The sequence below is a fragment of the Cyprinodon variegatus genome, unplaced genomic scaffold (genome assembly GCF_000732505.1).
Source record: "Cyprinodon variegatus isolate N-32 unplaced genomic scaffold, C_variegatus-1.0 Scaffold919, whole genome shotgun sequence".
NCBI classification, from domain to species: domain Eukaryota; kingdom Metazoa; phylum Chordata; class Actinopteri; order Cyprinodontiformes; family Cyprinodontidae; genus Cyprinodon; species Cyprinodon variegatus.
In genome coordinates this window covers 61,634-75,273 of record NW_015151372.1, presented here as the reverse complement: position 1 = coordinate 75,273, position 13,640 = coordinate 61,634, and the positions used below count along the sequence as shown (strand labels likewise).

At 36.5% G+C, this 13,640-nt stretch overlaps 1 protein-coding gene across 1 annotated transcript; it reads right to left on the bottom strand.

Moving 5' to 3' along the window:
* Positions 1-912: 912 nt before the first annotated feature.
* On the bottom strand, positions 913-13,039 carry perp (PERP, TP53 apoptosis effector). The gene is made up of 3 exons (XM_015398227.1): positions 12,682-13,039; positions 4,629-4,769; positions 913-2,853 (listed from the first exon to the last, which is right to left on the bottom strand). The coding sequence occupies exons 1-3, from the start codon at positions 12,884-12,886 to the stop codon at positions 2,642-2,644; spliced, it is 558 nt and encodes a 185-aa protein (XP_015253713.1). The 5' UTR covers positions 12,887-13,039; the 3' UTR covers positions 913-2,641.
* Positions 13,040-13,640: the final 601 nt, after the last annotated feature.

Here is a 13,640-nt window from a genome sequence, read left to right as displayed (position 1 = left end):
AAACAAAAGATATCCTATTATCAGTAGGTTTTTTTGAACAGAGAGGGAAATGTTAATACACTGATTTCAACTTTCTTTTCAATTTCTCCATTTAAAAACTGCCACTAGATGTTTAATCTTGGAGCTCCGTTTTAAAAGGGGCCCTCTCAGATCTAAATTTATACAAAACAAATATGTTTAGAGTGTTGTTTAGTACAGCTAAGATATGAACTAATATAATCTCAGTTATCTATATAATTTCAGAGTCATACGAATGTAGGATAATGAGTGTAACATTGCACCTTTAGAAGAAGTGAGTTTTTGGGAATATAGTGTACAAATCATCGATCATAAGGAAGTGTCTGGCTGGGAAAGAATTGCCTGTTAAATATCTACAACTTTCCAAACTCTGCATTTCCTTCACTTTTTTGTTTTAATATCCTCCTTTTACTTTCTCCTACTGCTCCTCCTTCTCCTCCTCCCTGCCCCGTGTATCACCTTGCTGTCACTTTACTCCCCCCTCATTTCTGCTGTACATTCAGTTCTGTCTCCACCCTTTTTTCTCTGGGAAATTGGAGCTGTCAGCACATGCCGAGCAAAGTCTAACTGTCTGTTGTGTGTGAAGGTGGGGCTCCTCTCTGGGTGTGTGCGTCTCTTTAAGACTTTGACTTGCACGTTAAGTTTCTTCCTATGGCAACACCGGGAACAAATAAAAATAAAAGACAAAAGCATAATTTGCATCTCTGCAACCGCAGAATTTTTTGGCATCTGAACTGTCTTTAAAAAGGAAGCTCATACTTAGGCATGACTATTTTTTTTTATCTTACAGGGAAGTTTCCCATGGCAGACTAGATCATGTAAGTTCCCCTATGCTCTAAAATGAAGGTAGAATTGTATATCAGACAAGATAAAAAAAAAGAGAGAAAACAGATCTTCTTCTACATAAAAACTCTTTATTGTTTAAAAATACAGTCTACCAAAAATAGCTCATAGAATAGCAGAAAAAAAAACATATTTCTCTTTAGTACAGAAAAGCACTGATGATTTACAGTAAAAATCCCACGTTAAACATAGAAAACTTTGCCCATTATGAGTTTAAAACTTCTACCAAGTTAGAAAATACATCTTACTAAACAGCTTTAGGGTTCGACAGATAGTTTCATCTGAATTACTGACTCACCATCAAAAGATGTCCTTGGAAAATTTGTGTATCAACTTATAAAAGAAATATAATCATGCCTGGGCAGGGAATTGGTTCTGTCATCGGGCAGACTGCGTGAGTAAAACCAGTCCTTCCAGTATGATTAAATACTTTAGGATTAACAAGAGTGTAAAGGCACAGCTTCTTTTCAAACAGTGAGTCATGTTGGAGACTTTGGTCTATGTTTTATCATCAAACCAGCAAACACCATCAAACCTGGCATTTTTAAAAGTCAAAAAAAGTTGAAAAGAAATGAATAGAAAAAGACTATATAACCAACATATACATGAAAGTACAAACAGAGTAAGCTAAATGGATATTGCTCCCTTTAAACCAGTATTGACATTAATGGTAAAGATTGCAGTTGGATCTTGTGATATGTTTCAGGGTTTATTAAAATATTTATTGTAACAGTTTTCAAAAAGATTAAAACTGTTGCAATGAACATTTGTATTTAAATAGATAATTCAATAGAAATATGGAACATTTCTGAAAATATTTAACTAAGAATCTGTAGCTGCATTTCCATTACAAATGGGCACCTATTCGGTTGTCATAGAAACACAATTTTGCAATTTCTGTTTTTATAAAGTAAAAAAATGCAATTGAAGTCCCAAAAGGAATAAGTTTGCTCAAACGATAACTTTTATATTTCTTCCTTTTGCCAGCTGTGACGTCTGGTTGTGACTCATGAGATGCAAAAAAAGTGTTTTCATTGCAGGTTTTGTGAAATATATTAAAATTTTATATGGCCAAAGAAATAATATCTTCCTAGCTAAAAAATGTCATCATTGAAAAACACAATTCTTTCTTTTTTTTTTTATTGAACAGCAGAAATTGATGGTCAATGGAAACGCAGCTGATGTGGATCCAACATTAGCCCCAGTATCCAGCTATCAATAACATTCAAAATCAGCCCAGCATCTCCCTTCTTGACTACATTACCACATAAAAACAAACAATAAGACAATCAGTAGATGTGAATTGTATATATAAAAGCAAAAAAGGTGCAAAAACTTGTTTTTTTTAAACCAAACATGTAGATTTTTGCTTGTATGAGCCTTTCCATCCTTCTTCTGACATGTAGAGTTAATGAAGCTTTGGAGACGCTATAGGTACCAAAAGTATCACACAGGATGATAAACATTCATTCATCCTGTGCAAAAAAGGCACACCTGAATCTTGATTGCTTGTCAGCAAGGTAAGTGCACTTTGGCATTACTGCTTTAAAACCTATAGTTTACGCAACGCTGAAGAAACATGGAAAATCTTTATGTTTTTGGGAAAAAAAATGGGTCTGGACATAAAGGCAAAATCTAAAACCATGATGTAGGCACTAAAGCTGGAGCAGCACCCAGTCACGGTCCACTATGCTTTCTCAGTGTTGATGTTCAACTGACGGGGAAGACAGTGGGAGGGATGGGAAATACCGTAACTAGGCAGGTTGACAAAATTTTGTTTTTAATTGGATTCGTAAAAGTATTTGACCTTCTCATTTCCGGTTATGTCCTCTATGTATTTTGTCAGAAAGCAGAAGATGAAGCTGCAGCCCAAGCAGATGATGGTGGCGCCCCACCCAAACCCGTAGGCCCAGGTGTAAAAATACTGGCCCTCGAAGATCTTGTCGTTGAAATTGACGGGGTAGATGATCAGAGCGATGATCTGGAGGATCGCTGTAGGGACAGATGGACAAGCTTTACTAAAGATCCATAAACCTTAAACAATGCTCACATAAAAAAAAATATACATTGTATATAAATTAGGAGAAAAGAATAAAACTTTGAGGGTTTACTCGATAAAGATTTTTACTTTATGATCCAGAAACCTTAAAAAAAATCCTGGCAGGCAGCCCTGATGGTGACTGTAGCAGCAGGGTGTGGAAAATGCCTTCGCACGAATGTGTAAGAGTTGCTTCAACAAACTAAAATAAGTGAGTTGAGTTTGTTGATACTAAAGGTTTTCACTTATCACCACACAACATTTCCTTAGAAACTATTAAATTTAACTGATCGTTTGGCTGATTGAAAATATAAGAGACATTTTCTTATCTCATCTCAAACAACCACTCAGTTAAGTTGCTTTCACTTGCAAGTTTAAATCTTTTCCCTCAAACATACTTAAAGTGGCAAACTTTTGAAAACATTTAAAAAGCCCAGCCAGGGAATGTGTTTTATAATCTGATCTCACACAACGACAAACAGAAGATCAACAAGTACTATTAAAACAGGTATGTCTTAACAACGGAACATACCGTGCTTTGGTAACCGGCTTGTTTCTGTGCTAAAAATAACAACGAGAAAAGATTTTGTAACTATACTTGGGGCTTTTTTTTAAATAAAAAAATAATTCAATCCAATAATTGTTTCAACCTAATGTGTTTGACTGACTTCGACATATGAATCCAGCTTTGCAGACAAGCACACAAGGTGTTGAGGCCGTAACTTTGGGTTTAACCTTTATTAATTCTTTAATTTCTTTTTTTGTAAGTTTATTTTTCAATAGTTTTGGACTGAACAGCCACTCAGGTCTTCTCCAGAATGGGTAAAAAAAAAAAATCTCTGACTTAGGTGGTCAGGTTAGTTGGATCAGGAGAAGGTTAAACTAAATACAATAAAAACAAATTAAAAGCAATTATTAGTCGGTGGAATGCGAACGGTTAGTTACCCTGGAGCCAAAATGTACCGATCACTGACTTGACTACAAGTGCTGCTTGATTGGCTCTTTTAAAAGATTATTTTGGCAATGGTTGCTTTATTTCAAAACAGGCTAAGAGCCAATGGGGTTGGTAGCAACAGTGGTCAACAGGCTGGGACTCTAACCTGCGAGCCACTTTGAAGAGGTAAGGCCTCCATACATGGAACCTCATCAGGACAACAAAGATGACAAGAAAGGTCAGATACAACATGGCTTAGAAAAATGGTGCTTAACTTTTACTCAAGAATCCACACTCTATACTGATAGTTCTGAATGTTGCTCCCTATCATTAATTGTTTATCTTTTTCTCTAAAATCCGTTCTTTAAAAATGCTGCTCCGGGTAAATCATGCTGTTGTGTTAGTGTAAGTGTTAGCCTAGCTTTTGTAGCTCTAGTTTACAATCTACAATAATACTGAGAAACAAAGCTGGTTAAACTTGGTCCAAGCTGTTTAAAAGCAGCAAAATAAGCCAAAAAATGTAGCATCTTCACACAGTGAATTAACCAAAACTATGTTTTATTTTTCTAACAGCTTAGTTCAAACCTAACTGTGCAGTCTGTCTTGTACTTTAAGTGAATAAATGGGATTTAAGGCAAGTGAATTTATTTCCTTTTTAATGAAATCACATGGTAGTTATTGAGTGTATCTCATTCAAAGGTAGCCTATGATTTATAACAATCGACTAGTTGAATTACAGTTATTTATTGACAGATCAAATATGTCTCTCTGTATATGTTTGGGAGCAAAGCTTACCAATGATAAATAGCAGAACTCCAATCCCGATAAAAAAGCCGCTGCTGGGGGTACCACACATGGCAACGATGGAAAGGATGAAGGCAATGATGAGGATGATGAGGCCAATAATCATCAGAGCTGCTACAGCCTTTGCCCAACCTGGAATCAAAAGGGAAACAAAAAAGGGGTCATTTTCTCAAGAAGACATAATTTCACCCTTACATTTATTAAATAAACTATATATTTATAAAATGTTTCGATTCCAGAAAGAAACATTGTTGTCCCTTTGCCCTTCATTCTACCTGTAAGGCTACATTCAATTCAATATCATTAAAAGACCTTGCACATAAATAAAGCCCAATTGAGTCTTCTGAAACAACTTGTCAAAGTATCTATCAGCAAAGCATGATGACTTTTCTGTAAAAAATGTCAGTTTGATGTTTTGTTTTTTTTCTTTCTGTAAACAAGCAGCCAGAACTTGCTTTGACTGACAGAGACAGTTTGTGTGCTTTCAACACGTTAACTCCGCACCTAAAGGAACAGCTCACCACGTTGTTACCTTAACAACCGCACTTTGCTTAAAACTGCAGCTCTACAGTATCTGGGTGCAAGATTTCATTTCTTTCAATGAAAACCAAGATGGACTCCCTTAAATCCAATATGTGCAAAAACCTCTGTTGCTTGTGCAGAAACCTTGTATTATGACATTTATTATATTATGACATACTCTTATTATGTTTTGCTCCAAACAGATTTTTTTTTCCTGCAGGAGGTGATAAAAAGAAAAACATCCAAAGCCTTAATGTTGAATCTACATTTCATGTCTTAATAATCCAGTTGTTCTGTATTTCAAACAAACTCACAGTGTGAATTTTCCAAAGCTGTTTTCCAGTTACCGGATCAGCCTACGCCCTTGAATTATTCACAGCCATGTTGTTGACTGTGGGTTCATGTAATGTCGGACTTGTCTTAGCCAGAGGCATTCCTGCTCAATAAATGTACACACAAAGCTGGTTTCACTGGTTTACTGCTCTACCTAATGATGATGTTGTTAAGTTACACACAAGTTCCTCCATGACAAACGGTTTCTCTTTTCTTCATATAAAACGGTTGGGTGCTGTCTGGTTAAATTCAACTGAACTCATTTTCCACACCTCTTATGATTAAGTTAGGAGGAAAATCTTACATAACTTAAACAAAGGCAGGATATCACGTAAAGTTTTTAAGGATAACAAATAATTTTAATCTCTATTTCCCTTTCATAATTTTAATATAAGCCAATGTGAGGTTGAAATTCCAGTAACTTATAATGATTTCCAGACATCTATCAGCGATACTGAAACACATTACTGATGATACTGGTTTTAGCTTCAACAACTTTGCAAGTTTGGAATGTAAAATAAATCAGGTGGTGATATGCTTCAGGTGGTGCTGATAACTTATTTTGTCTTCCAGATGCTGGATTGATGCCTATCAGAATAAAATGATACATTATAAAAAAAAAAAAACAGAAAAAAAAACAACTTCCCTTCTTTTGGGCTAAAAAGTAATTTCAGTTGTGAAAACCAGAAAACTGTAAAGTACTGCGATATTTTAAGAGTTGGCCTTTGAGTTAGAGGCTCAGTGTTCTCTTAATGCACAATTTTAAATGTAAATGTTACGGCTAAAGAGAAGCTGTCAAATGAAATAACATTGTTTTTTTCTGTACAATGACAATAAAAGCTTCTTATTTATTTATTTTGTGGTATAGGGTTGGAAAAAGTGCTTTTTTAAAGTCATATTTTGGTCACCATATTTTCTAAGTCACTGCTACTTTCAAACAAATTGGGTGGGAAATGGATTCCAAGTACATTAACAGAATTGAAATTTGAATTTGAAACTTGAATGGTTAAGTTAAGTCATATAATCAAACTTTTATGGAAGTTTGACTTTTCTTTTTTTCTTTTAGCTGGTTTTAAACTTGAGCCTAACTTTCTATAGAATAGCAGTTAGGGCTGGACAATTAATTGCATTAGCAATATTATCGAAATTGAACAAAAACACAATTTTCAAATCACAGAGGCAATCAATTTTGATAATATTACATTTAAAAAGAGTAAGTAGCTAAATGTATCCCTCCAGCCCTTTGGCTGGGGACAATATGCTTAAAGTGGGTTTGCAACCACAGAGATGGGAGACAGTTTACAGTAAAATCCAGCAACAAAAGTCTGGACAAGCAAACTTTTCAGGTCATGAAAAAACTGACATCATGTAGTGAAACATTTAAATCATTTTGGTTAAAGCAAAGAAAAATCGAAATAAAATAGAAATTGTTATATTGGTTTAAAATATTATTTTTGGAAAAAAATCATTCATCCCTAATAGTAATCATTATAGGAATACTTGTGTGTGCAAATGCAGAGGGGAAGATTAAACATTAGGTGGGATATGATGTTTCTACAGGCAGTTTATTACACTCAGCATATCTCTGTCTCCTATTTTAGATGTACATCTCTAATGGCTGAAATATAAAAGCACACAATGAGATTATGTGATGGTAAAGAAAGACAATCATCAGAAAAAGGAAGGTCGGTCGTAACCTTCAGTTTTCAGTAATAGTAGCATAGTCTAATATTTTCATCACACCATGAAGAATTCATTTGAGCAAACATTTGGTGTAAAACCGTGTCCCAGTTTGTTTGTTGATTAGGTAGAGTCTGATTTAATTTTATATACCTTAAAAGTCACATTATCAGAAATGAAATAAAAGAAAATTCAGATTATTTGTGAATATATTTATTTGTTTGCTTCGTTTAGGGAAAGAACACCCTGTTCCTGTTTTAATTACCATTTTATGTCTTCCAGCCATTTGACATCTGTTTTCTCCTTCCAATAAAAAACACTAAGACTGATGGTGTAATCTTGCACTTTTGTGCACTAAGTACTAATTACTTACCAATAAATCTGTTATGATGCAAAAACAAGGTAAAAAAAAAAGTTAAATCATTTATTTTTGCAATTTTAATTTTCAGACAATATAAAACAGTTCTTTAGTGGGTTTGGTATTCCTAATGATCTGACCAATCAGATCTTTTGTGTTAGTTTATTTTGGTAAGACTCAAACATGAATACATTGCTCTCAGTTTCTTTTCAGTAGTTTTTCTGCTAATAAACACTTCTTTTGGAAATTTCTAATAAGGGCCTAATTGCACATCCTTTACTTTGGACAGTGGGTTTTTAAAAGTGGGTTCAAATCTAGCGAGAGTGGGAAATTTTAACCCAAAGTAGCAATGTTTGTGTGTTTTTTATCTAAATTTATTTGAATTTAAGTAAAAGGAACACAAACATCCAGAGATTTCCTCTCAAGATAAAACTGATATATTATGCAACACTTCACAGCTTGTAATTAATCATAATAAAGCTCCAATTATCCTGTATAATTTATTTTTCCATTAAAAACCCAACATGTTTGTTCTTGCATTTCTCAGGAAAGCTACAGTTCCTTTCTGAGGCAGCTCCTCCTTCTATTCAACCTCCAGGATTCTTTGAACCTGCTCCAACAATCTTATTTACACCCAGCAGCTGGGTTTGTTTCCTTGGTTTTTCTGATCCTTCTCACAAGTATTTCAACCAGCAGAACCTCCAGGAGAAAATAAGCCAATTTTTTATCCAGCAAGTGTTTTTCTGCTGAGAGCTGAATTCATCTTTTGTTCTATTGCTCCAAAGCATGCTGAGAGTGGAGAGGCCAAAACAGTAGCAGAGGGCAGCTGAAACAAAACCGGAACTTCATGATTTATTATAAAAATACAGAGGCTAGAACGCCTGATGTTAGCTCTGGGAAACTGACCCACAGATAGAAATGGGAACTAATTAAATTTTTTTTTATCAGTGTTTACTGCAAACTCATAACAATGATAGCTCTGCTGCTGCTGCTGCCAAACAGTAACTTGAACTACAGCTAAAGAGTGATTGCCTTGAAATGATATATTCTGCTTATTTCTGCTTATTAAGTAAGTCACATTTGAGCTCTCTTGGCTTTCATATATGTCTAAAACAGTATAAAAGGTTTTCAACAGTAAGAAAATCATAAGGTTGTCTGTAAGTTGGTTGTTGAGATTTTAGAAAAAGCCTTTCGACAAATGTTCAACTGGTTTTATGGGTAAAATAGATCTAGATCAATTAGAACAGAGCGATATATTAGAGCTCTGGATGTATGCTCAAAACCTCTGCCCCAGTTTCAGATCTTCTCCAGGATTACCATGTGGTTTGCTTTTTTTGTTTTTTAAAAATCCACACTAACCTATTTCGGTATCTTTGTGGAAGAAAAAAGACCCCACAGCATCATGCTGCCACCACCATATTTCCCTGTTATTTTCAGGGTGAGGCGCGGTGTTAGTTTAACACAACATGTCCAAAGAGAGCGGCTCTATGGTTCTGCATTTGTGGTACCGATGCCTTACAGCAAAAAGGTCTAGGTTTAAATCCAAATCTGAATTGTGTTTGCATGATCTCTGGGTACCTCTCGCTTCCTCCATTTTCCCCCCATTCCTGACTCATACAAACAGCTATTCTATTGACTTTCTTCAAACAGCCCATTTCTAATTTCCACTCTTTAATAAAGGACAGATTTGTTAATAAGATAAGATGCAATAAGATAATATGATGAAATGAACACTCCTCTGACAAAGCTTTGGCTATTGTTTTATAAGGTAACCCTGCTTTAAGCGGCAGCTCTGACCCATCTGCTGGTTTCTTAATCTTTATGACGCTGTTCACTGATTCATTTTCTCTAAAAAAAACTCTGAGGCCTTCTATGATTTTGATTTACCCAAATAAAGACAGGTTATATGTTCCTTCCAATCCTGTGACATATTGAAAATCAAATAGATAGAGATAGAGACTCTGTTCACTCAGTGTCTTCTGAGTCATCTACCATGAGATGGTTTATCACATAAAGTTTGTGGCTGTAACCTTGACGATAAAGAAACTTATAAAACAGTTAAGCCAACCATTTTGTGTCACTTATTATCGTATGTATATTTAAGCATTTCTTTATAACACAATTATAACTATAAAGTATTTTTTTTATAGTTTTTTTTTTTTTTTTTAAGGCTGCAGTCTGAGATGAAGGGTTTGGCTAAATGACCCTCTGTGGCAACTCAGAACTCAGAACCTCAGGATTCAAAGCTCTATGCACTAATCACTTGGCCACCACCTCCCTCAGATCACACATTGGAGAAATTTGGCTCTGCATTCAACCGATCCCCTTGGGGAGCAGTGGGCTGCCATCGTGTGGCGCCCAGGGAGCAGTCGGCTGTGGCTGACTGTGACATAAGCAGAGTAGCTATGGATGAGCAACAATGCTGCCTTTGTTGGTGAGTAAAGAGTGTGAATGACACATGAAGAACCTGGGCAGGAGCAGACAGGTGTCTGTTCTGTTAATGGTCGAAGCCCTGAGTGTGTGACACTGGGGTATGTGTCCCTGACTGAACCACTTGACTGAAGGAGAAGCAGTTTCTCTATAAATATGATCGTATCTGCATATAACAAGTCAGCCTCTTTCAACTGCTCCTCATTTGCATTTTGATCATGCCAGTAAAAACATGTCCTCTCGCTGTCAGTTTGACAAAAACAGGTTTGTTCTGCGGCTTGGAGCCAGTTCTGAAATAACATTTTTGGCTTCCTCCACAAAACTGAAATAAGTGATTTGCAGATAAAAATCTTGAAACAGAAGCACGACTTGATACACAAATGTTTTTTTGTTTTTTTATTATTGGTTTTTCTTTTTTTTTTTCTCAAAAGAACAAGCCATAACTAAAGCTTTACAGTAAATCTCAGAAAAGCTTGTGATTTATTCCTGCTCATGAATCATAAGTTGCTATGAGGCTCACAGTAAGGAATGAAAGTACAATGATATTACTATATTTTCTAAAACTAAAACTGTTCATTCTTTTGTAGCCAGCTGACTGGCAGTGCGCAGCAACGGGCAGGGGAGGGATGTCACTATGAGCCACAGATAGCCAGAGAAGCTCCATCACTTTCTCTGAATATACATGGTATGATGAAAAATGTTATTATACGTTTCGGAGCCTTTATACAATTAGCTGTTGTTGTTTTGTTTTTTTTGTCCATCATAAAAAAAAAAAATTATTTGAAGTATATTTTAGGGTTGAAATGTTTTTCATTAGACGGTATATGTTGCTTTATCGAGTTCAAGGACCCAAAAGAGCTTTGCATTATGTTCAACCATTCAGCGTAGCTACATCGTAGCCACAGCTGTCCTGGGGCAGAATGACCTAAACGAGGCTGCCATACAATCAGCGCTGCCAACAGCAGCGATTTTTTTATTTAAAAAAATAAAAAAATCAAAGAGACAATGAATCCTTTGAAGTTTTATTTCAAAAGGTCGATTAACGCCCAAAAACATATTAAGTCACACTACAAACTGATTAAAGATGACTTTACCTTTCTGTTGTCTATATAACATCTCTTTAATCTTGATCAAAATAAACATGTAGTCCCTGATTTTCTATTGTGCTAAAAACTAAAAAAATAAACTGAACAATCAGTCAAGAATCTGCAAGTTAAACCCTGCCATTTTGGTCTGTAGATCTTTTTAAAAGCAAAACTATAAAGTAAAATAAAACTAGAGATGAGACAACTTTACCATAATGATCTCTTGTTGAGTAACTTAAGTTCAAAACTATAAATATCTTCAGAAGATTTTTATGCTTATTCATGTCTTTTGATTTGAGTTTAATCTTTAAAAATCAGCTCAAGTTCAAGTAAATAGATCGATAAAAGTGATGGGAGGTTTCTTTTTTCTACTTCATTTTTTTTGTAAGTGAAAGTTTAGATGCAGGACGTTGCCCTCCAACAGAGGGGTGAGTCTGTTGTGCTGGGTGAGAATTTGAGTCCGGATAGATCTTTTTCCTTGGCTCTACCTTGGCCACATTGTGGCTCTACCTTTCTTATACCTCATCCAAAATATTTAGGTTACCCTGAGTTATTTTCTACACTTGTGCTGCTATAGACTTAGATTGCTAGATGATTTTTTCCCCCCGTAATTCAATCTCTATTCAACCATTCTGCAGTATTTGTTAGTTCAGCCTTTAACGTAATGCTCTCTCTGCTTTTTCTCATCATAGTGGCTTTGTCTGGTGTGTCTCTGTTTAGCTGTGACGCCATCCTAGAGAGAAATATCAGCTGTGCTGCTGCCAACAACGCCTTTGTTTACCGGTATACATGTTGGAGCTTGGCCTGTTTTTCAGTGTAGTCCTGTTTCTCTGACTGCGACTAACTAGATGTGCTCTCTTCATCCTCTGACATGGAAGCTGGCTCAGGGCTCGTCTGCCTGGCTGTATGTTTTCTGGATGGGGCCACCTGTGGAGCTGGTTGACAGCTGCTTTTTATATCTCTGCTTCTTTTTCTATGTCTGCTTCTGTCTCCTTGAACCTCAGTCGTCCTCGGCAGATGGCCGCTCACACTGAGGCTGGTTCTGCTGGAGGTTTCTTCCTGTTAAAAGGAAGTTTTTTCCTCTCCACTGTCGCTACAAGCATGCTTGGTGTGAGGGATTGCCTTTGAGTCAATGAGGATGCAATCAGCTTGTTTTCCTTAAATAGAAAGCTTTTAAGCAACCTGTCTCTATGATCTGGTTGCATTGTCTCTGTAAAGTCCTTAAGATGCTATGTGTAGTGAATTGGCACCATATAAATAAACGTAATTGAATTGAATGGGTCGTCGGTTCATATCCCAACTCAAGACACTTCACCTGCATTGCCTTTTGATGGTGATCATTGGGCCTGTTGGCGCCTGTGCTTGTGTCAGTGAGCCCCAGGCCAGCTGTGGCTACAATTAGCTTGCCATTGACTGAATGTACTGTGAAAGTCTTTGATCAAGTCTTCTAAAGGTCAAATTGTTTTCTACAAAAAATATATCCTGGTTGAAAATGAAGAGAATAAAATAAGAGGAGAGACCAAAGTTCAGCCTACCTGACTGCAGTCTTCCCTCCTCCCACCAGTTATCTCTGGTTACAGTTTAACGCAACTCAAAGACCTGATCTGTCAAACAAACAAACAATAAGAACACCTACTTTCATCCATGAGGGTCCTGCAGTTCACGTTTTCGTCAATTCCTCGGCACTCATCCCACATGCTGGCGTAGTGAGAAGGTCCGTCATCGTTCTCGACCCATCCGGACTTGGCCGCGACGGCGATGATGTCAAAAATGACGGCGAACAACAGCAGCAGGGGCATGATCCACCTGCATCGTTTGTAGTCGACCCCACAGCGAAACATGTCTGAAGAGGAAACGTAGGAACAAAAAACAAAGCAGGAATCTGTCTAACAGGGAGAGTTCTGGTTGGATGCGTGCGTCTTTACGCAGAGCGAGAAAGGTAAGTGGACGGAGAGGGTGCTGGAGAGAGCTAAGAATGTCTGCCACACCCGAGAGAGAAATGCAGCCGGGACAGTGTTGTCCCAGGAAAAATAGCCCTGCCCCCACTTAGTGTCAGATTACACAACTACCGGGGGCCCTAAACAAAATAATAACTCTAAACTAAAGCTTATTAAAGATAAGTCTAACTATAAGTCTGAGATATTTCAAAGGTTTTACTTGGTGAGTGTTTGGATACAACAGAGACAAGAGAATTAATTAAACAGAATGAAGCAGCAGTGCAATATTCAGCCGGAAGATGGCAGAGCAGCTCAAAAATGAAAGCTTATACTTAATTCATTACCATAAATACTCACCGACGCAGTGATTACGCATAAACGCGTCAGGTCTGAGTCAAACAGGAGTGTCCACCAAAGCGTGGGACTTTATTCCAAACAAGGATGGGTTGCTTTAAGTAATCCTTTACTCTAGAGAACCATCAGGCAGATGTTTTCCCACACAAAAAATATGTTTTAAAGATACACATTGCAGTTTGTTATTGGAAGATATGCTAGTGATACATATCTTAGAGCATGAAGAACAACAAAGGTTAATAAATTATTTACCTTTATTTAGAAAAATATACATACAAATAAAGGTTGATTTTTAGAAAAATTA

Coding starts and splice junctions, on each gene's coding strand:
- perp (XM_015398227.1), bottom strand. CDS start 12,886: ATGTTTCGCTGTGGGGTCGACTACAAACGATGCAGGTGGATCATGCCC. Junction 4,770..12,681: donor CAGGACCCTCATGGATGAAA/GTAGGTGTTCTT, acceptor TTTTGATTCCAG/GTTGGGCAAAGGCTGTAGCA. Junction 2,854..4,628: donor AGTTCTGCTATTTATCATTG/GTAAGCTTTGCT, acceptor CTGTCCCTACAG/CGATCCTCCAGATCATCGCT.